This window comes from Phyllosticta capitalensis (genome assembly GCF_038381095.1).
Source record: "Phyllosticta capitalensis strain CBS 128856 chromosome Unknown BKA78scaffold_5, whole genome shotgun sequence".
Taxonomy (NCBI): Eukaryota; Fungi; Ascomycota; class Dothideomycetes; order Botryosphaeriales; family Phyllostictaceae; genus Phyllosticta; species Phyllosticta capitalensis.
Genome location: NW_027117443.1, coordinates 284,960 through 306,088, shown reverse-complemented (window position 1 = coordinate 306,088; position 21,129 = coordinate 284,960). Strand labels below are relative to the sequence as shown.

Sequence of the window (21,129 nt, the reverse complement as noted above, 5' to 3'; positions counted from 1 at the left end):
TGAGTAGACATGTCAAAGTCACTGAGTAGACATGTCGAGGCGTTGTGCCGTGAACACGAAATTCATTCAACCATTCAAATCTTCCTCGTCCGCTCCATGGTCTATCAGTTCGTTGAGAACACCATGCGGGCCAGCCGACCCGACTTCTATGAGCATCGCTGCCCTTTCTTTTCTCTAAATAACGCCATCGCTTCCCATCACAAATGCCCGGTGTTGAATACGCTAGCCACCCGTTCTGTTCAATCGTTCCATGCAAGCCAAGCGCTATACCGTGATTCCAAGTCTGGCCGAGGATTGATAGAAGAAATTTCAAACAAAAGCCCAGACTCCTGAACACCAATGAAAAGAAAGGGAGGGGGGATTGAAAGGTACGCCAGGACTGGAAGTCGTACTCGCACCTGTCTGGGCTTCCCGTTTCAGTCTTCGTCATCGTCGTCGACCACCACGGCTGGATCAAACATGCGCATAATGCTGTCCAGCTTGACGCGCATCTCGTCGTATTCGGCATCGGGATCGCTTTGTGCTGTGACGGCGCCGCCGGCACCCACAGTCCACGTTTCGAACGTCTGGCCGCCGTCTTCACTCTTGCCAATCGTCTCGTCGTGGCCTTGGTGTCGTTCGTCCCAGCGGAACGCCGTACGAATCACAACGGCAAAGTCGCCGCCGCCGCCGACATCGAGGTAGCCCATGACACCCGAGTAGACGCCGCGGGGCACGATGTCTTCGAGGTCCTGCAGCAGCTCGCAGCTGCGCTTCTTGGGCGCGCCGGTCATGGAGCCGGGCGGCAGCGAGGCGCGCAGGAGCGCGACACCTTCAGCTTCGCAATCCTTCTTTTTTTGGCCGTCGCCATCCATCCCCAGCTGTCCCTCAACGACGCTGACAAGCTGCCACACGGTCTCGTACTCTTCGACGCCCATCAGCTTGCTCACCCACACGTTGCCCGCTCCCGCGACGCCGTGCAGGTCGTGTCGGACGAGGTCGACGATCATGAGGTTCTCGGCGCGCTCTTTCGCGGATCCTAGGATGCGCTCCGCCTCTCCACGATCTACCGTCTCAATCTGACCCGACGCCGTCTGCCGCGTCTTCTTGACCGTTCCTTTGATCGGTCGGAACTGGCAGCGGCCGCCGCGCGTCCAGCTGAGGAAGCGCTCGGGGCTGCTACTGACGACAGTGGCGCCAGCGAGGCGGATGTAGGCGCCAAAAGGCGCGGGGTTGAGGCGGCGCAGGCGCGTGTACAGTTGCCAGGGTAGGGAGTGGGAGGAATCTTGGGTACGGGGGAGCTGCACGGAGGTCGGTGCGGTCAGGCAGAGTTCGTAGGAGTTGCCGGCGCGGATGTGGTGGTGGCAGGTGGCGACTTTCGAGGTGTAGGAGGGGCGTGGCGGCGTGGTGATGGAGGCGCGGTGGAGGAGAGCCGTCAGTGCTTTGCGAGAAGTTTTACTGTCGAGTGTCGCGGCTGGAGAGGGAGAGGACGGGGTTTTATTGGCTTTGTTGTGGAGGGTAGTGCCGTTGTGGAGGCCATTCAGGGGGTTCGAAGTTGCGGATTTGGGGGCCAGCTTGGAGAATTGGTCCTGAGAAGGCGAATGGACTGGAGCCGCAAGAGCATTCTTCAACTTAATAGTCGTATCGTGCACCCACTTGTCGTCCCCCTCGATGCTCTGGACGTGAATGGTTTGCTCGACGTGATTGACCACAATGCTCCTGAGGACAAACGCAAACAGGATGTCCGGCCTCCGCCCTCCTCTGGCGCCGATTACTTTTGGGTGGACGTTGATAGTCTCCAGCCCGGCTTCATAGCTGACAATACCGGCGAGTCCGCCCCAGAAAGGTACTTCCGCCGGTCCATTGTGAGTGCGGCATCGCTCGGAAAGATCTTTGAGGTAGGCCCACACGTCAACGATGGGCTGGTTGTAGAGCAGCTCATCCCCACACCAAAGCTGCAGAATCTGGTTTTGGACGTAGTATTCGAGTCTGAGAGACCTGCCTTCGGGATCCAGACAGCAAAGAACGGAGTGTGATCCGGTCTCGGCCCTGATGGGCTCCTTTTTGGAATTCAACCCGGACTCCAGGATGATGGTCTGGCCACTTGGGAGCCCCAGCAGCGAGCTGATGTTCTTGACATCGCACGTGGTAGCCGTGAAGCGCTCGTGGAGCACGGTGCACTGAGGCGTGTTGACCAAACCCCTTTCCAGGAGAGTCGCGTGCACAGCATCCCATGGATTCGCAGTCAAACCCGTTTGAGCCGGACGGAAAGAGGAGTCGATACGAGCATCGCTGTGGCCGTTTCCATTAGCCAGCGGCTGAGGGTTGACAGATTTCCTGGTTCTGGTATTCAGCCACTTTGTAGCCTGCTGCCACCAGTTTCGGATGATTTGCGCTCCGGCCGGATTGGTGCAAATGGACTCGGGGTGATACTGGACTCCCCAAAAGGGATGGACGAGATGCTCGACGGCCATCAAGACGGGTCCGTTCATGGTGCTGTCCAGATCCCAGGCTACCGGCCGTAGCTTCGGACATTTTTGACTCGGCTTCCACAGTTCGGTCGTCGGTTTGAAATGCTGCAGGTCGACTCGGAGGGAGTGATACTGGGTGGCGTGGACGTCGCCCACGTCTTGAAAGATGGAGCTCTGTTGATGAAGCACTCTGGTAATGATGCCATGGCGTGGCTCGGGCAGCTTGCTGATGGATGCTCCGTAGGCATGTGCCAGACTTTGGAAACCGAGGCAGATGCCGAGGACGGGCAGCTCTTGTCCACTCGACGGCAGAGTCCACAGGCGCGAAATCAATCCTACATCTCCTGAATTGGTGACAGTGCCGGGTCCTGGACCCGCGACGACCGCGTCATACCCAGAGAGGAAATCGGAGAATTTTGATGGTTCCTGCCCCAGAAACCGCGGGTCGTCGATGTGGATAGTGGTCACGTCAGCTCCGATGGCCTGACGCAAGAGCGCGACGATGTTGTTGGCAAACGAGTCATAGGCATCAAGAAAGAGAATCCGAGGTGCATGACAAGCGTCGTCTTTGGCCATGTCGAGACTCTGTCGGAGATCGGAGAAATGGAACGCAAAGTTTCCGAGAGCCAAGAAAGAAAAACAGATGGGGATATGGTGGAACAAATATCGAACAGGAGAAGGATAATAGATGAAAATTTACAAAGAAAATGCAAGCTCGTCAAACATTTGTCAAAAGGCACATGTCCGTACGGACCGAAGGAAGCGATGTTTGAAGCTGTTTGACGCATCAGCGAAGCCGTCAAGAAGTCTAGGTTGATGTCTCACCAAGTTGTACCACACTACTCTACGTCTCGACAGCAAACATGATGGGTTGGATGGAGAGCACGGCAGATGGACAAAGAGGAAGTCGGGGCCGGCCAAATTCGGGCGCGGAAGAAATTTCCTCATGGATGCAGCCGCTAAACTTTAAGCTTATCTCTCGGCTCCAACGTTTCCGGCGATCCGCTAGCCCATTTCGTGTGAGGTACGCACAACAACTCGGATTCCCATCGCGACTTTTGACAGCCCACTCGGCAGTTTTCACAATGACCTTCGGCATCAGTGTTTGACAGTCAACGCGCGGCAGTTTTCCGAACTTGATGCCGGGTCGCACGATGGCTCCGAGCGACTTGTGATTACTATTCTCGCCATCAGCCCAGTTTCGCCTTCTCCCGAAGACCACCACGTTCCTTGCATCAGGATGTCGAGCGTCTCGGTCTCACTACCAAGCTTCTTCGTACTCGTATGTCGTATTGAGCAATACTTGGACGGGAAAAAGTCCTGTGGTCCACAAACAAAAGTATTCGCTTTCCCCCACCGTAAGAAAGCCGTCCCAAGATATGGCGATCGTCCGGCCTTCGAATCAGAATCCTGACATTGGGTACCGACATCCGGCTTTGTAAAACTTGGATCAGCGGGCGTTGGCCTCAGCTTGGGCGTATTCGTCTCCAATGACGAAGGAGAAACCATGTCGACGATCAGTAGCACTCGCATCGTAGCCACAGCCCAGCAGCCGGCTTCGCGGCATGCTTGCCGAGTTCGTCTCAAGCTTGACGTTTCATGCGCATATCCACGCGAAAGTGTCAACGGCGGAGGTGATGTTAGTCGACCAGACGTTTCGCTCATCCACCTGACTGGCCCTTGGCACGAACACTTGTCTTGATTGGACTGAGTGTCATGTTGGACGCGGCTCTTGGAGTCCGTAAGACCGATTTTGGACCCCCCGCGGTAGCCGTGCTTGAGGCTTGGTTGCACACGGCGCCCACGCGGCGTTTACGCCCTATGAGGCAAGTGGAGCACGACGGGGCTGGTATAAAGAGTCCGTCCCCAGAACCATATTTTTCTTGAACACCCTTTGTCCAGACGTTGTTCCAATGGCAGGGTAACACTCTCTGCAAGAGCCGCGTCGCCGAGTGCGAGCGGCAGGAATTAGCTCCGCCATGAATAAGCATCCGCGGGTCCGTGTCGCAGGATGGGTCGCAACCAGGAGAATGGATACGGCACCGTTCATCGCCTCGTCTGCTTTCCCCGCGGTTACATGCCGGCCAGAAATCCCTCGTTATGTCATCAGCCATGCCAGCTCCACAATCCCAAGGTGGGAGCGAAGCCGCTCAGCTTTCGGCTTCGCAGTCCGCCTGGTACCGGTGCAGGCACTGCTCCGACTCGTTCAAACGCGAAGACCACCTTCGCCGTCACGAGCTCAGCCATGGCTTCCCACGCTTCCTGTGTGACCACAATGGCTGTGGCATGCGCTTCCACCGCAAGGACGTCCTACAGCGGCACAAGCTCGTCCATCAGCCAAATCCTCTGAAGCGCCGTCGAAAGCCCCGCCGCGGTCCAATCCCTCATGGTCCCATACAACAAGCCGGGGGCGCCACGTCGTGGTCTGGAGAGGATAGTGCAGAGGGCTCTGCCACGAGCCCGGATGCTTCTCACCCTCCTCTCCACCAGTCCGAGGCCTTGGCCACAGACATCCTGACCAACCTGCCGGGCGTCCAAGTGTCCAACGGCCATGGCGCCGGCGGGAGGATGCCAGTGGACCCACTGTCGGCCCAGTCGTTTGACACATTCAACTTAGCCAACGAATGGAGCTATGGCCTTGACGACTGGCCCGACTACACGTTACCCTTTGACGGGTACAACGTCAGGTCATGGCAAGACTACGCCATGCCAAACTTCGAGACAGCCGTGACGGCTGACGTCCTTCCCTTTTTTGCCCTCGCCCACAATCCCAACGCCAACTTTGCCGCCGCCGCGATGCCGGCGCCAGTGACACTTCCACTCAACTCACAAGATATGGTGCGCTGTGTCAACGCGTACAGACGAGGAGTCTTGCCGCGACATCCGTTCCTCCACCACGTTACTTGCGAAATGGAATGCCTGACCCAGAACTCAGCACTCTACTACGCCATGGCTATGGCTGGCGCCATGGAGTTGGACCAATACAGATCAAAGGCAGAAAAGCTTCACAAGCTGGCAATTCAAGAGTTGGAGGAAGGGACTAAATCGGTAGGTGACCCTTTTGACGTGGAAGCGGGCTCACTAACATCCCAAAGGTCATTGCCCAACTCCGCGATATTCAAGCACGAATACTCTTAATAGAGTTCGGCATATGGTACGGAGACGACAACATGCGGCGCTGGGCACGGCGTGAGCGCCATAACATGGCACAGGTAAGCCAATGTCCTGGTATCTACTGATGCCGCATTCTGAAACGTGTTCAACTTTGTCCCGTCACAACACCCAACTCGCTCTGCGAGTTTGGATGGCGCAACAGCACAATGACAATCCCTTTAGAACCGAGTGGAGTTCCTTCAAGACCACTTCCTGCCGCTCGATTACAACAATTGGCCAGCGTGGCGGCGGCGCGAAGAAATGAAGCGCACCGCCTTCGCCTTTGTCGTCTGCAGCATCGTGCAGACATTCTACTACGACGAAGAGTTCAACATAACCGCCGAAAAAGTCGAAATGACGCTGCCATGTCCGGACACGGTGTGGGAGGCGACGACCGAGGAAGACTGGCGGCGCGAGGTGGCCAACCTGTCGCTGCACGAGAAGGCCGAAATAAACTTTCCTGCCGCGGCCCACGCCATCCTGTCGCGCGACACGGCGCACTTTACCGACTACGAGCTGGCCACCGTCTTTGGACAACAGATCCTGCTCGCCGTCATTTGCGACACCTTCAACACGGCGCATCGCCTGCGCAACAACTACACGTCGCTCGCGGCGTGGGAGGCGCGCGACATGGGCGCGTTTCGTCTGCGCGAGAGCCTCGATGGCGCACTTGTTCTCTGGGCGGATCTTTGGTGGGCCCCGGTCGAACACCTCTGGGATCATGGCAGCCCGACTTTGCCCAAGGCCGAGTGCCAGATTCTGCATCAGTATGCGCGAGTGCGCGTGAACCGCAACAGGAATTTCGCACAGAATCGCCCAGCGTGGACGTACAAGGCGGTAGATGCTGCTGTTGAGGCTTTTTCGTCAATTTCGAAAACGGGGTTTACGGAGGTAACGCCCCCTCCCCCTTGATTCCCCCTGTGCACCGTGGCTCTACCCCCTGATCTTTTTAAACCCAATAGCCCCTTTTTAAACATGCTGATCAAACTCAGGTTGCAACACACGCTCCCACAATCTTCTCCGTCTCTGGCTACTACATGTGCACCGAGCTCGCGCGTGTAATGCTATCCTACCTGACGACCATCGCCCTCCCCTCGTATGCGCCCCTGACGCCGCGCGATAATGAGCTCGTAACGCGCATCCGGCAAGCCGTCCGCCGCCACACCACGTCGGCGCCCTTCACGCGCTTCAGCTCCACACTCGGCGCCGTGCCGCGGCCCGGGTCCTGCATCGGGCACATGGGTACCGCCTTGTCTGCAGCATCAGGCGCAGTATCCACAAGCACACCATCCGGAAGCGGGGCGACAGGCGAAACAGGCGGGTCAGCGAGCTCGACAACGTCACCAGCAACCTCTGTGCATGCAGTCGCGACGCCGATTCTGCCATCGAACACCAACACGGCCGGGTCGACGGGCAGCACGTCGACAGCGTCGTCCGCCGCGCCGCCATCCGCTCCCCCCTCACTGCAACGCTCCCTCTCCACCTCGTCGTCCGCGCGCTCCAACGTGCCGCTCAAACCCGCTCTCCCCGGGCAACGCGGGCACCACTCGCCTCCCATATCCACCTCGTCGCATCCCGCACCGCCGCCGCAGTCCACGCTCCCGCAAACCAACCGCCCGCGCACGCTCAGCGGCACGCCGACGCTCGCGTCCGCCGTCGCCGCGTCGGCCGCGTCCAGCTCTAGCAGCCTGGCCACCCTCGCCCGCCAGGTCGACCAGCTGTGGACTATTGGCTTCGGCGGCGACGACTGGAAGAGCATGCGCACGGCGCACCCGGCGCGCAGTAGAGGCATGCACGCGGCCCCGGGGATGCGGAGTGCGGGGAGCGGCGAGCAGGCGGCGGGGCAGGGCGCGGGAGGAGGGCCGCCGCAGCAGGCTCAGAGCCAGAGCCATGGCGGCGTCGGTGTTGGCGTTGGTGTGGGAGGGCCGGTTGGTGGGACGGGAAGGCCGGCGGGTGGAGGTCGGCGCGCGGCGCCTGGTGTGACAGTGGTAGCTGGTGATTTGGGCATGGGAGGGATGGCGACGGACGGGCAGTGAGGGAGGATGGGGAGGTTGATGAGTCGAGACTGGAGAGTGAGATTCGCGGCGTCCTGATTATGGCTATGGCGACGACCGATTGTTACCTATGGTATAAGAGTGTATGAAGCGAACAAGGTATTGTGACAGCAGCTGTACGAAAGTTTGTCGGGGCGAAGAAAAAGAAAGGAAATACAATTGTCGTCTTGCGAGAAGCTATGAGGGGATCGCCGGAGAAAGGATGGGTCGCTTGATGCCCCAGTGTGAGGTGGGATAGGACCAAGGATAGGAAGGTGTTCAGGTGGACTGGGGGATAACTTGATGATTTGGTTCTAGGGGCTCTGTGTAGGTAGGGTTGGTTATACATTTGTATCAAGTTCCGTGAAGAACCTGGGATATGAACTGTGCTCAACCCATGTACTATGAGAGACGACTTGGGCGCAAAGATGTGCCCTGTCAACTGTAGGGGGTTTATGATGGTCTCGTTTGATTCGTTATTCTCCCTTCGCAGCAGTCGTGCCGCATTGTGATCTAATATGGTCGATGGGCACTTATGGCCCGAGATTGATCTTTACATGTAAACGCCATTTCGGAGACTCGGAATATCGGTTGGCCTGGCATCCAAACAGCTACTCACCGCATCCTTCCAATATCTCTAGAGTTTGTGCCTCTTGGCGCCACTCGCAATCTTTGAAAACTCCGCCTGTGGAATACCCGCCTTGAACCTCTCCAAGCCTCCAAACACCTCTTCAACATTCTGCAAGTCCAGGATGTCCTTCTCATGCTTTTGCAGGAGTGCCTTGATTTTTGTCAAGCTGTCCGGGACCAGATGCGGGCCGAGACGGTCGTCGATCTCGGCGAGGACCAAGTCGCGGAACTTGTTGCTGTCGCCGCCAGCGTCGATGATCTTGTTGACGAAGCCAGTCGCCAGCATTTCCTCCGCCGTGATACGCTTGCTCATGATGAGCGCTTCCTTAGCCTTGGAAACGCCCATGCGCTGGACGACGGCGCGGCTGGCGCCGCCCTCGGCGACGAGGCCGAGCGACGAGAAGGGCGTCAGGAAGAAGGCGTGAGGAGCGGCGTAGATGAAGTCCGAAAAGGCAACGATTGCGGCCGTCAATCCGACGACGGGTCCGTTGAGCGCCGTCACCAAGATCTTTGGGTGCGTGTAGAAGGCGCGGGTGACGAAGAGATTGTTGGCCACGAAGCCTTTGAGATAGTAGCGCTCAGGAGAGGCCTCGGCCTCGGGCGGTTCGCGTGAGATGGAAACGTCGGCACCACTGCAAAGACAATAGGTGTTAGCTCGCTGTCAGCGGGAAATGGTGCGGGAGCGCTCACGCAGAGAAAAAGCGCCCTGTGCCGGCGAGAAGTGTCACAAAGACGTCATCGCGTTTAGCGATCTCGTTCAGCAGCTGGGCCATGCGAAAGTAGAGGTCTTGGTTCATGGCATTGAGCTTCTTTGGCTGATTGAGCGTGATGATGGCGACTTTACCGCGCACCTCGAGGGTGACGGCCTCTTCTGGGTTAACAGATGCCATATTGGGTATGAAGCTTGATGTGAGAGCTTGGTGAGGTGTAGCTGTAAAACTGAAGGGGTATCTCAATCAGGACAAACACGCATTAAAGATAAAAGCCGTATATGTATTGAGAGAAGATCAAAGCGGAGGTGCCGACGACACCGCACGTAGGGTGAGAGTGAATTGGCCGTGGACCGCGGTGATCACGAATCCCTGGGCGACTTGTCGTGGAGAGCCGAGGTTCTGGTTGCAGCCGACTGCCCTGACGCCAAAATAAGGTTATCTTATCTTGACCCGGATCAGCCGTTCTTGCAGCTCCGGCGGTCAGTCTTTCTGCCAAACTGCAAGTCACTGCCGAATCATGCCGCTTCTGTTCCATCATTCGAGACCATCGCATTCGCTGCTCCGAAAACATTCTCGACATTACCCACCAGGACTGCAATCACCTTGAACCGTCTCGTCGCCGGCGCCACCCACGAACAAAATGGCCGGCCCAAACCTTGAAGTCTTCAAAGTAAATCTTTACGGCCGAACTCCACAATTTGCGCCGCGCCCAAGCTGACGCTTTCCCCCAGTTCGGCCTCTACATCCTCTTCCCTATTGGTTACATGTGGTATTTCGGCACCAACCTCGAAGAGCGATTCAGCGTGCCCGACTTCTGGCCCAAGGACAACCAAACCCACAAGATCCCCTTCGAGAAGGACGAGATACAGTCCGAGTTGGCGCGCATGAAGGCGCGTCGTTTGGCGATGCGCGAAAACAGATTGGCTGGCGAGGGACAGACCGAGGAGGCAAAGAAGGCGCACGAAGACTTCGAGAAGGCCATGGCCGATTTGCAACGGTTGCGACAGTCCCAGGCCGCCGAGGCCGCCGAAGCACAGAAACAGTCCAACAGTGGGTGGTTCAACGGTGTATGGCCAAAGAAGGAGTGATTGGAGGAAGCAAAAAGATCGAGAACAAAGGCAGAGCTTGCATCATTGGCGTTTGGGGAGCATGGAGCGGGAGTTTCAACCTGATATCCGACAACCAGCCTCTTGGCTATTCCATTTATATGCTATACAACACTCTACACTCATCTACGTCTATTGGAAATCCTTTACCTTGTCCATTAGGTCCTCCCATGCCGCATCGCTTACTCCACCTTGCGTACAATTCCAGTAGACGGCTTGCACGCCCAGCACTGGTGCCACCTCCTTGAGATGGTCGACAAACTTGCCCAACTCTTCTGCTTCTAGGTCTTTGGAAAGCGCAACCATCGTGTCCTCATTCGGCACCCAGAGGATGTCCATCTGGTCAATCTCCAGACCGATGGCTTGGGCGACCTTTTCGGCGACCGCTTTTGTCTCGGACGGCTCAGCAAAGATCACTGCTGTCCCGTCCTCGCCGTCTTCTACGTCCAACGCTCCAGCTTCGAGAGCAGCTTCCAGCACCTGTTCCGAGTCTACGCCCTCCTTTGCCTTATATTCTATCCGGCCCTTTCTCGTAAACATGAAGCTGACAGAGGACGTGCTGCCGCCGCCCTTCTTTATGACGTTGCGCATGTCGTTCAAAGTGCGATTTCTCGACTCGGCTTCGCAGTCGATCATGACGGCGACGGATCCGGGCATCATGGCTTCCAGTGTGACAGGCTCGAGGGCGGCCCCAGATGCAGAAACACCCTGACCTCGCTGGATGGCTTGTTCGATGATGTTTTTGGGGATGGATGCCTTTTTAGCGCTTTGAATGGCTAGGGCGAGGCGCGGATTCAAGTTGGGGTCAGGGCCGCCCACTGGAGTAGTGTTAGCGGTGACCAAACGAAACTAAGCAATCCAATTGCTCACATTTAACAGCCAGCGAGATTGCGTGCGAGTTGGATGAGCGCTGCTTGGTCATTTGCGCGTCCTTTTTGGCCTTGTCGTGCTTGACGGTTGACCATTTGTTGTGTCCAGATTGCAGCCGCGACGACATCGCAAGACCCCTCTGGCACGTGCGGCAGACATTGCTGCTCGCGCTGAAGCTTCTCAGTAGCAGTCGTGGGGTGGGAATTGACATGGCGACGAGCTGGAGTTTTTTGTGGAGGGAGTTGCAACTGCTGCTTGAAGATCTTCTTGGGCAGTGATTGGCGCAACGGTCGGAGGTCACATCGATTCCCCGAGCGCGGAGGTGCCACCCAGACCGCAACTCCTACACCCAAACCACAACGTCGCTCGCTGCAGCGCCTTCAACGGCATTCTCTCACTTTGCGCCCATCGACCTGCCTCATGAGATACCCGAAGTAACGCATTACACGCAAACCCTACCCTCGTTCTTTAGCAATGGCTTCGACCGACTCCCCGGGGCCAGCCCCTCCGCCTTCGACCAGCACCGCGAGCGTCAACGCCTCCGCCTCAACAAATACCGACCTCGATGTCACCAAGCTACACGCGCTACCGTCCGAGCAACAGGAGCTTTACCTGCTCACATTTACTACCGACCTTGCGCGACTCACCTCCCGCCTCGATCATGATGGCGCTTCTGCGCACCAGGTGTACATCAAGAAGGAGGCCTTCAAAGTCATCATGCTCTCCTCTCCCGCTCCTACCCGCGTCATACGCGCCAATGTCGGCCGCGCACTAGGCGACGTATTTGCAAAGGGCGACCGCAAGCTGCTCTTCGAGACAATCAACGAGCTGGTCAACATTCTCAACACGAGCGGCAAGACGGACAAAGAGCTCAAGACACGACATGCGGCTGTACATTGCCTAGGTGCCGTCTTCGAATCTGCGGGAGATAGCGCAATCGGGCCCTCTGGTCTTGCTGCGCAGGTAATCCTGAAGCAAGTCAAGGCGGCGCAAAACCACACGGGGTACCGCAGCAGCGTGTTCAGGGCACTAGGCCGGGTCGTCAAGGGGGTCGCAAAATTGCTGGATGAAGTCGTCGCAAGAGATATTTGGAAACAGGCGCGTACGGCGGCTAGCTCGGATCGCAGTGCAAGCGTACAAGCTAGCGCTGCATGGTGCTTGGAGCAGCTCGTGTGCGCCACGACGCACTTTGACAACTCGGGCGACTTTGAGAAGTTGGCTGGTGTCGTTTGGAAGGCGATTGACAATTCAAGTCCTACGGTCCGACATGCCGCTGCCAGCACCTTGGCATCGGCATTGGTCAAGAGCTATTCGGAGCATCCGCTGCGAGATGCTATACCCAAGGTCAAAAAACCGAAAAAGTCAAAGAGACAGAGTATGCCAATTGGCGATGCTGAAGATGAAATGGCTGAGAGGCCAGGAAGTCCGGCGCCGAGCAAACCTGTCACTCAACTAGTTTTTTCACTTGCGGATTTGCTCAAGCAGCTGAGCACACAGTACTGCAAGAGCACCACAAGTAATCGGACGAGGACTGGTATAGCGGTATGCTATATAAAAATCGTCAAGGGCCTTCCCAAGGGTGTGATCGAGACCAAGTATGGCGAAATTGCCAAACACTTGTTTCTTGAGCTCCTCAGTGCGCAGACCATCGCCAACAACCGCTACCGCCAGCTCATCACCCGCAAATTCGTCCGTCTGGTCTTAGAGGAGGTCGTCGGCCGCCAAATTCTGGGCGAGACAGGCCAACTCAATGCTGTCAGGTTTCTCGTAAACGAGATACTAAAGGACTATCCCCAAACGCTAAAGGAGCGTCCGGAGCCGAGTAAGCAGGTACTCACGGGTACTCTGACCGCCCTTACTTCTCTCATGAAGAGTTTGGGCTCTGCGGTCAACTCCGTTGCCGACATGTGTAGAGATGCCCTGATTGGTGTGCTGCAGCATCCAAGTTACACTGTCCAAGTCCACACGTCCTCGTGCTTACGTGCCTTTGTCGTCGCATGTCCACAGCAGTTGATCCCTGCAGTCACAATCTGTATGAACAGCGTCAATAGAGAGTTGGGTCAGCTCACGGGCCCGAGACCATCACCGCGAAAATGCGTCGGTCTGTCAAACGGTCTGTCCGCGGTGCTAAGCACAACGTCATCACAGCCTCTTTACGGCTCCGTCGACGTCAACTCGAGGGTTTTGCAACAAGCCACGACCCTTCTCAAGAGTAGTAGCGGCTCCGACCTCAGAATCTCCAGCACCCAGATTCAAGTGGCCTGGATCCTGATTGGCGGCCTCATGACCCTAGGACCCAACTTTGTCAAGATTCACCTTTCCCAACTGCTCCTGCTCTGGAAGAATGCTCTTCCCAAGCCGCTGAACAAGGACAGCATCGTCTCACGCAATCTTCTTGATCTCTCATTTCTGACGCATGTGCGCGAGTGCGCTCTTGGCTCTGTGTTGACGTTTTTGGAGTTCAACAGCCGCTTGTTGACGGCCGATGTGACCAAGCGTCTCGCAGCGATGCTCCAGAACACAACTCTATTCCTGAATTCATTGCCGGCCAAGAAGACGACAGAGGAAATGCAACAGCGTCTTTCTCCAGCTCTGCAACTCCATGATCTCGATCTCATGGTCCGCCGCCGCGTGCTGCAGTGCTATACCAAGCTGGTGAATCTCAGTCCTGCGGGCAGTTCTGAGATGCTTCTTCAGACGAACCTCCTCCCGCTAGCCGTCACAAGCTTTGCCGACCCAGACAACTACGGCTTGCCCACGAACAGCCTCAGTGCCAGCATTGCCAGCTCCGCCAGCACATTCGAGAGCATATGGGAAGTCGGCGACAATTCTGGATTCGGCGTTACGGGTCTGGTTCGAGGGTTCGACGTTAAACCCCTGGCTGGAGAAGTTGGCGACAAGGGAAACAGGCACTGGACTTCAAAGCCAGGACCTGAGTATGCCGCGGACTCTGTCCTTCTCTCGCCCGTCTGCAACGCCACCGAGCACGACTCGATATCGCTCTATATTCGCAGAGATGGCAACGTGGACATGGACGAGCTTCCCGACCCACCCGCCACCGAGGTTGTGAACGCTGCCTTGAGTCTGTTTGCGATTTTGCTGCCACTGCAGACACCCAAGGTTCAGGAGAGCTTGCTGGAACAGATTCAATCTTTCTTGTCGGCGGGCACATTGGTGCGAGACCCAGCTAGAAAAGCGGCCATGACGGTCAACATCGCTACGGCGCTCCTGGGTGCGCTCAAGGTTGCGAACAAGGAGACGTCGAGCCCACCGGGTGATTTGAAGAGCGCGGCTGTAGAAAAAGCTCTGCAGGAGCTCCTTCATGTGAGTGACCATTATGGTTTTCATTGCCTAGTGAAGACTAACACTTCCAAGTCGTTCATTATAGATTCCGACCAATACGTCCGTCACATTGCCGGTGAGGCTTTGGGGCGACTGAGCAGCAGCTCGGGCAACACTTTCACCACAAGCGAGATCAACTACCTCATCGACACGATTGTAGCCAACAGAAACCCGAATGTTCGTGCCGGGTGTGCCGTGTCTCTCGGAGCCATTCACTCTCAACTAGGTGGCATGGCCGCCGGCTTCCACCTCAAGAGCATTCTTGGAATTCTCATGTCTCTGGCGAGTGATCCGCATCCGTCGGTCCACTTTTGGGCTTTGGACAGTCTGTCAAGAGTCGCAGACTCCGCCGGTCTCAGCTTCTCGGGCTTTGTCACCAGTACCCTGGGCATGATAGCGCAGCTATATGTGTCGGAGACGCACAACGAGCAAGTCGCGTCTCTCGCATCCTCCAACATCGAGACGGATCTTCCTACACCTGCAGTTCTAGCACGATGCGTCGACAGTATCATCAATGTTCTCGGACCTGACTTGCAAGATCTATCGAAGGCGCGCGATCTCATCATGGCTCTCATCACTCAATTCCAATCCGAGGAGGAGCTCTTGGTGTTTGTGGAGGGACTAAGGTGTGAAGAACACTTGTCACTTTACGCGCCTGGGCATATGGAGTTTGGCGCCTATGTCAATCGCCTACAACGGGACTTGGATTCCTCCTCTTCGCTCATCAGGGACATGGCAATTGACGGTTTACACAACTTGATGCGCCGAAACGCCGAAGAGATTATTCGCACCGCCAACCCAGGTCTAGAAGATACCATCTGGCTCATTCTCAACCAGAACCCTGACCTAGACGTCATCCATTCCATGATGCGCAACTGGCTACACCAGACTGCCCTCTCCCATACTGAGGACTGGGTGCAGCGTTGCAACTCTGTTTTGACGAAGACGATCCGTCGGGCAGAGGAAAGCAGAGATCCCAAGACTCCGGCGAAGCCCAAGGCAGTCGCCACAAGCGGGGTGCCAGAGCTACAGGATGATGAGGTCGCTGGCTTCGCGGCGGCTGCTGGCACAAAAGAGGAAGACTCGGCTGCCGTTGGTAGCTCCACACAGGAGCTGCTTAATTGGCAAGTCCGGAGCTTCGCCATGGACCTCCTGTCCGAACTCCTCAACATTGTTGGACACGAAGCGGCTATCCACGGCGACGACATTGCGCCGCAACAAGCACTTCAAACACGCATTGCGGACATCGTGCGTATCGGCTTCACGGCGTCCACTGCTGGTGTGGCTCAGCTGCGTCTTCGTGGTCTGCGCATCGTTGATCAAGTGCTCAAAACTTTTGGCAAGACGCCTGACCCCGATTTCCCCGAAGCGCCTCTGCTTGAGCAATACCAGGCGCAGATTGGATCGGCACTTACGCCTGCGTTTGCGGCGGACTCCAGCCCTGAACTTGCTGCCGAAGCCGTCTCCGTCTGCGCAACCTTTATATCAACGGGTATTGTGACCGATGTGGAACGCATGGGCCGCATCCTCAAACTGCTCGTCCAAGCGCTAGAAAACTTCTCGTCTGATGCTGAGACAGCTAGCATTGGTGATTTGAAGGGTCTGAGCAGCAACGCGCAGGTCATGGTCAAGATGGCCGTGTTTTCGGCTTGGGCAGAATTGCAGATTGCCAGCAAAGAGCAGCGTTACCTGGTCGACGTAGTCAAGCCATATGTTGCGAAGCTGACGCCGTTCTGGCTGAGCAGCTTGAGGGAGTTTGCAAGACTACGCTTTGAGCCTGATGTTCAGGCCAGTGGTGCAGTCACGGGAAGCCTGAGCGGCAGCTTGGATACGATTTACGCAGCGCTGAATCGGGAGACGCTGTTGAAGGTAAGACGCTTCTGGATTGCTTTAACTCGGAGTACTAACCTTGATATAGTTTTACCAAGACTCGTGGCTCAACCTCGTCGACGCCATTGCCAGCCTCATCGATGAGGACTCGGAGTTTGTTTTCGACGCGCTGGACGGCAAGACCGAAGTCGGAGACGATGAAGAGGGATCAAGTGCTGCTCCAGTCAAGAAGCCGGCTGCCGACATCAACTACCGTGATGAGCCCGTAGCCTTTTTCTTCGTCTTGTTCGGCCTTGCGTTTGAAGCGTTGGTGACCAGCGGCCGGCCGTCGTCCAGTGATACCAAGACACAGAGTGCACAGACGCTCGAAATTTTGAGAGCACTAAAGAACATTCTAAAGCCCAGCGTCTCTGGCCATGCAATCTACCAAGAAGTTGTGTTTTCAGAGACGATGGATATGCTGGACCGCCTTGTCCTTACAGAAGGTCTGGAGGTACAGGAAGTCATTGTTGAGATTGCGCGGAACTTGTGCATGGGTCACCCGAGTGCGCAGAGAGGGCCTGCTCCGAATGGCGAGGAGACGCTGTCGGATGACATTGAACAGCTCTTTGAGCTGACACGCATCATCGTCCTTGTGCTCGCGGGTTTGGTACCGGGAATAGGCGACAACAACACACAAGGTACGTCCGACATTCTGCTTTGGAACTTAAGAGGGACTAATCATGTTCGTAGCCCGCCATTCTCTCACTGACGAGTCCACTACCCTCATCAACCACGCACTAGCTGCTCTCGTTGATGCTGCGGGCGTATTTCCCTCCATCATCCGGACCGACTTGCACGCCTGTCTTCTCCAGATCTTTGTCACCATCCTATCCACTCCCTCGACGCAATCACTTGTCGTCCCTCAAGTTTTGCCAATCTTCCGCCGATTCGTGGCCAGTCTATCAGCCTCATACAATCCGGACCACCCGATGCAAGAAGAGACACAGGCTCAGCTGCGTAGTACACTCGACCGCTTCTTGCTGATTGTCAAGAACGCACAGAAGCGCGAGTTTGAAGCCGCACCACAGTGTGAGAAGAATACCGTCCTGGCGAGCACGATTCTTTTGTCTTCGGCCGCCAATGTACTCGATCCCTCCGACCCGCTCCTCGCGCGCTTTATCGACGAGCTTGTTGATTGTCTCGGCAACCGCGTCACAAGCAAAGTCGCCGCCAACTGCTGCCGCTCGCTCCTGCTCCTCCCCAAAAGGAGCGCTGGCGGCGACGCCGCAAAATCACCCGATCACAGCGAAGCAGCCGCAACGGCCACGGCCCTCTCCAAGCTCCTCCTCCCCCACCTCATCCCGTTCCTCACCCACCCAACCGCTCTGGAAGGTCTCGACGAATCGCGCACCCTCGTCGCGCACTCCCTCACACTCCTCCCATCGACGCTCCCACCGCCCAGCATCCCCTCGGCCGTGGCGCTCGTCCTGCCGTCGCTCCTCGCGCGGGCCAAGAGCGAGGGCAGCCCCGTCTGGCGCGAGACGGCGGACCGGCTTGTCGAGCTCGCGGGCATCGACGGCACGGCCTTCCGCGGCGTCGTTACGGGCCTGCAGCCCGACGTCCGCGCCTTCATGGAGGAGGTTGTGCGCAGCGGGCAGAGCGCCAAGGCGAGAGAGGAGGGGGCGGGGAGCGAGGAGGATGTCAGGGTGGGTCAGCCGACTATCGAGCTCAAGATGGATTTTGCGGCATGAGTTGGATGGTAAACGGAGGGTGGGTGGTTTGTGTATATTGTAGGGTGGAGGATTTGTATGTACATACGTCGTGGGAAAAATCAGATCCTGTTGTTGTTGGTCAGGTGATGGGGCTTTGCTTGGCTACCTATCTTCGGGAGGCCCGCGGAGCCGCAATGCCAACATTTCCTTTTCAGCAAGTGATTTTTGCTGTTTCTGTGATTCAAAGGTCGATAGTGTTTCTTTTGCGCGTAGGCAACTTGCAATACTTCATTTGCCTGTTCTAAGCAGAATGGTCTCTCCGTCTAGTATTACCGGAACGCATGTATCAGCTGACTACACGTGACACTCACGTGCCTCCCTACCCATGAACGAAGATGGCAAGAAGTGGAACAGGTTGAATAGCGAAACAGCGAATAGAGCTGTAAATTAAGGGGTTCATTGATCAGTGAGTTGAGCAGTGCTTTAAGCGACAACTTCTGCCGGCGAATCAAGCATCGACTTCCTTGACGGCAAGGTAAATGTAAAGCGCAGAATTCTTGTCGTTGTAATGGGATGCTGTTTTGGTATCGCGCTGTAGAGAATGTAACAATACAGAGGTTTTACAAAACGTCTTGGAAAGAAGGTTTTATCGACCAAATTGCGCGTCTCTACGTGATTCATGATTCCCCGAAGTTGCCGTTTGGAAACAGTCACGACCCCAGCATGAGCGTCTTCGCGCAAGTCAGATGAATCGGAGTCAAGCAAAACTCTTGTTGCTGGTGTTCCGTGATTATCCAAGGTATTGGGAACTTCGAGAACCGATAGAGAAGTCTGTCTTAGTGCTAGTTTTAAAGGCCCGCAATAATTGGCAATGTATCCGTAATCCTACATCTCTCATCCACAACCGAGCGACTAGATGCTAAATTACCTATGCCGGAATCATCACAGCCAGCGCAATGAAGAATCGTCACCAGGTCTCGCAAAAACGAAGACCCATCCTCAACCACTGGAATCGACAATCCTTCCAAAAGCGCACCGCAGAATACTCCGAAAGCGTCTGTAAGAGTGCCGTCTAGCTCGGGCATCGAAAATAATGACCTGTCGCAGCAAGAACAGTCTATGAGAGACCGAAGCGACACACGGACTTTGGAGCTAAAGGGCGCTATTATTTTCTTGAAGAAGAGTTGCGACTTGCTCAAGACTTACGAGAAACATGAAGCAGAGCGCACAAAGGCGTTGGAAAAAAATGAGAGCGCAACAAGAAGAGCTGGATTAGTGCCAAATTGCCCTGGTCTAGCGTTCGGCCTTAGGGGACGAAGACACAAATTGGGCTGCTGAGGACAGCTAGAACATCAAGCGGGAAGTGCAAAAAATCTAGGGGTTGATTAGAACATGGTCAAAGACCTACATTAATAATAGCAGAGACCGGCTGCCGAGCGAGATCTTGGACGGTTTCTTTCTACGAATCTTTCTGTCCCCCCAAGCTCTTAGCGCACAGAAGCAACAGTTCCTTATGCTTGCTGCTTTCCTGTCCGAATTCGTTCGCGTTGAAATCTAGCAAGATCCTCTGTTCCACTTCAAAGGCACACGATTTGCAGAGACAATGGATTTGATTCTGCGTCGTGAATTGGTAAGTAAGTAAGAAATCCTTGAGGAAGAGAATTGAGGAATGACCAAGGACTAGATTACAGCCATAAAGCACACTCATACCGCAAGTATTTTTCGGCTTCAATTCCCGGATTCCAGCAACGCTTGGACCGCGGACTCTCGGCTGCACGAAGTTCTTGCCCCAAGGACCAGCAACGAGGAGGCGCTAAAATGCATCTATAATGATCTGAGCGATCGCTTCATAAACAAATTATCTCCATGGCCTCTAAGAAATTTCGGAGACGACGAAAGCCAAGTAGCGCATCGCTCCCTCAATCACATCTTAACACGCGCCGGTAACCTGCATTTTCGACTCCTGACCCAACCAGCCAAATTCGAATGGATATCTCCTTCAATACACGCGGAGAAAAAATTTCAATCCCACCACCCTGGATTAGAAGTCGACCAATTGCAGGCTTTGTCAAAGGCGTTTGGATTTCTGACCCCGCCTATTGAGATTTCTGACCCCGTCTTTTCAGATTTCTGACCCCGCCTTTTAAGGTGCCCTTTTTCCAGCGCGTCGTCCAGCGTGTTATCCAGCGCATAGTCAGTCAAGCAGTCAGTCGAGCAGTCAGTTAAGTAGTCAGTTGAGCAGTCAGTCGAGCAGTGAGTCGAGCAGTGAGTCGAGCGGTCAGTCGAGCGGTTAGTCAAGCAGTCAGTCAAGCAGTCAGTCAAGCAGTCAGTCAAGCAGTCAGTCATCAGGTAGGCAGTCAGTCGCGCAACCAGTTAGTCGCGCAGCCAGTCGCGCAGCCAGTCGCGCAGCAACCAACTCGCGCAATCCATCATCAGGTAGGCAGTTAGCCTTGAGGCAGTCGGTCGCGCAAGCAGTTGCGCCCTTAGCAGTATGGAGGCGGGGCCAGAAATCTGAAAAGACGGGGTCAGAAATCTGAATAGACGGGGTCAGAAATCTAATTGCCTTGTCAAACAGCGAGGACGAATCTCGCGACGGTTCAAAAATCGCAATGGTTGTTGGCCTCGGCTTGATCGCGCATAGTGACCCTTTCGGGAAACACTCAGAGCATCAAGTCATTGCGCGATCTCGTGTCTACTTAGAGGACAGCGGAGAAGACGCCACGGATCATTCGTCTCGTGAACGCTCAGAATCCCTCACACTACTGGCAAGGCTCAATTGGAAGGCATTACATAACTACGGCCATCCACGCTACAACAGCTCTAAACAAACAAGATGCGATGCATGTGTAGAGTCAGGAGAGCACTTGACTCGTGACTTTGCCCTTCCGAGCTGCTCTAGTTGCAGGGAAAACAACCTCAAATTCCATTACACCAACAAAAGCATAAGAAAGAGCACAAGGAAGGAGTAAGAGTCTAAATCTAAAAAAAAGACAGGCTATAAGCCCACCTAAAGGCTCTCCGGTAAAGAATCAAGGAAGAGAGTCTGCCAACAATGACCGGGAGACAGAACCTTCTATGAACGAGCCATATTCGAATTTGATCTCTAACGAGGCCACTTCTCCCTCCTTAGTCCACAGACTATGCAAGTGATGGAGAGTCCATGTTACGGCGTTAATAGAACACGAAATTAAAGATATCTGTCTCACCCCTCTTATTTCATCCAACTTGTTCACTCTCTTGCTCTTAGGAATATTCCCTAGCGGGGAGAAGCGTAGCTAGATATATACCTGCAAAATTTAGCCCAAGAA

At 55.5% G+C, this 21,129-nt stretch overlaps 7 protein-coding genes across 7 annotated transcripts; 4 read left to right on the top strand and 3 right to left on the bottom strand.

Annotated features, from left to right (window-relative positions):
- Nucleotides 1–374: 374 nt before the first annotated feature.
- BKA78DRAFT_129042 (ADC synthase) lies at nt 375–3,341 on the bottom strand. Its single transcript, XM_066882559.1, has 2 exons — nt 3,276–3,341; nt 375–3,225 (listed from the first exon to the last, which is right to left on the bottom strand). Exon 2 carries the CDS (start codon nt 3,024–3,026, stop codon nt 417–419), a length of 2,610 nt encoding a protein of 869 aa, XP_066743972.1. The 5' UTR covers nt 3,027–3,225; nt 3,276–3,341; the 3' UTR covers nt 375–416.
- A 1,221-nt stretch (nt 3,342–4,562) lies between these two features.
- On the top strand, nt 4,563–7,972 carry BKA78DRAFT_379499 (uncharacterized protein; the record flags this gene model as incomplete). Its single annotated transcript, XM_066892942.1, has 4 exons — nt 4,563–5,498; nt 5,546–5,662; nt 5,787–6,494; nt 6,596–7,972. 4 exons carry the CDS (start codon nt 4,563–4,565, stop codon nt 7,637–7,639), a joined length of 2,805 nt encoding a protein of 934 aa, XP_066743971.1. The 3' UTR covers nt 7,640–7,972.
- Nucleotides 7,958–9,377, bottom strand: BKA78DRAFT_379498 (ClpP/crotonase-like domain-containing protein). Its single transcript, XM_066892941.1, has 2 exons — nt 8,957–9,377; nt 7,958–8,898 (listed from the first exon to the last, which is right to left on the bottom strand). Exons 1-2 carry the CDS (start codon nt 9,154–9,156, stop codon nt 8,274–8,276), a joined length of 825 nt encoding a protein of 274 aa, XP_066743970.1. The 5' UTR covers nt 9,157–9,377; the 3' UTR covers nt 7,958–8,273.
- A 140-nt stretch (nt 9,378–9,517) lies between these two features.
- Nucleotides 9,518–10,213, top strand: BKA78DRAFT_313360 (uncharacterized protein). The gene is made up of 2 exons (XM_066888373.1): nt 9,518–9,649; nt 9,711–10,213. The coding sequence occupies exons 1-2, from the start codon at nt 9,620–9,622 to the stop codon at nt 10,065–10,067; spliced, it is 387 nt and encodes a 128-aa protein (XP_066743969.1). The 5' UTR covers nt 9,518–9,619; the 3' UTR covers nt 10,068–10,213.
- BKA78DRAFT_313359 (transcriptional regulator TACO1-like protein) lies at nt 10,214–11,198 on the bottom strand. The gene is made up of 2 exons (XM_066888372.1): nt 10,956–11,198; nt 10,214–10,903 (listed from the first exon to the last, which is right to left on the bottom strand). Exons 1-2 carry the CDS (start codon nt 11,164–11,166, stop codon nt 10,218–10,220), a joined length of 897 nt encoding a protein of 298 aa, XP_066743968.1. The 5' UTR covers nt 11,167–11,198; the 3' UTR covers nt 10,214–10,217.
- A 231-nt stretch (nt 11,199–11,429) lies between these two features.
- BKA78DRAFT_250856 (armadillo-type protein) lies at nt 11,430–17,860 on the top strand (the record flags this gene model as incomplete). The annotated part of the gene is made up of 4 exons (XM_066884610.1): nt 11,430–14,279; nt 14,331–16,166; nt 16,216–16,807; nt 16,860–17,860. The coding sequence occupies 4 exons, from the start codon at nt 11,430–11,432 to the stop codon at nt 17,858–17,860; spliced, it is 6,279 nt and encodes a 2,092-aa protein (XP_066743967.1).
- A 2,570-nt stretch (nt 17,861–20,430) lies between these two features.
- Nucleotides 20,431–20,790, top strand: BKA78DRAFT_295268 (uncharacterized protein; the record flags this gene model as incomplete). The annotated part of the gene is made up of 1 exon (XM_066886464.1): nt 20,431–20,790. The coding sequence occupies one exon, from the start codon at nt 20,431–20,433 to the stop codon at nt 20,788–20,790; it is 360 nt and encodes a 119-aa protein (XP_066743966.1).
- Between the last annotated feature and the right edge of the window lie 339 nt (nt 20,791–21,129).

What these genes read in the sequence shown, in the direction of transcription:
- BKA78DRAFT_129042 (XM_066882559.1), bottom strand. Translation starts at nt 3,026, where the DNA reads ATGGCCAAAGACGACGCTTGTCATGCACCTCGGATTCTCTTTCTTGAT.
- BKA78DRAFT_379498 (XM_066892941.1), bottom strand. Translation starts at nt 9,156, where the DNA reads ATGGCATCTGTTAACCCAGAAGAGGCCGTCACCCTCGAGGTGCGCGGT. An exon ending in ACAGGGCGCTTTTTCTCTGC is followed by an intron (nt 8,899 to 8,956) that starts GTGAGCGCTCCC and finishes TTGTCTTTGCAG; the next exon opens with TGGTGCCGACGTTTCCATCT.
- BKA78DRAFT_313360 (XM_066888373.1), top strand. Translation starts at nt 9,620, where the DNA reads ATGGCCGGCCCAAACCTTGAAGTCTTCAAA. An exon ending in CAAACCTTGAAGTCTTCAAA is followed by an intron (nt 9,650 to 9,710) that starts GTAAATCTTTAC and finishes GCTTTCCCCCAG; the next exon opens with TTCGGCCTCTACATCCTCTT.
- BKA78DRAFT_313359 (XM_066888372.1), bottom strand. Translation starts at nt 11,166, where the DNA reads ATGTCAATTCCCACCCCACGACTGCTACTGAGAAGCTTCAGCGCGAGC. An exon ending in AATCTCGCTGGCTGTTAAAT is followed by an intron (nt 10,904 to 10,955) that starts GTGAGCAATTGG and finishes ACACTACTCCAG; the next exon opens with TGGGCGGCCCTGACCCCAAC.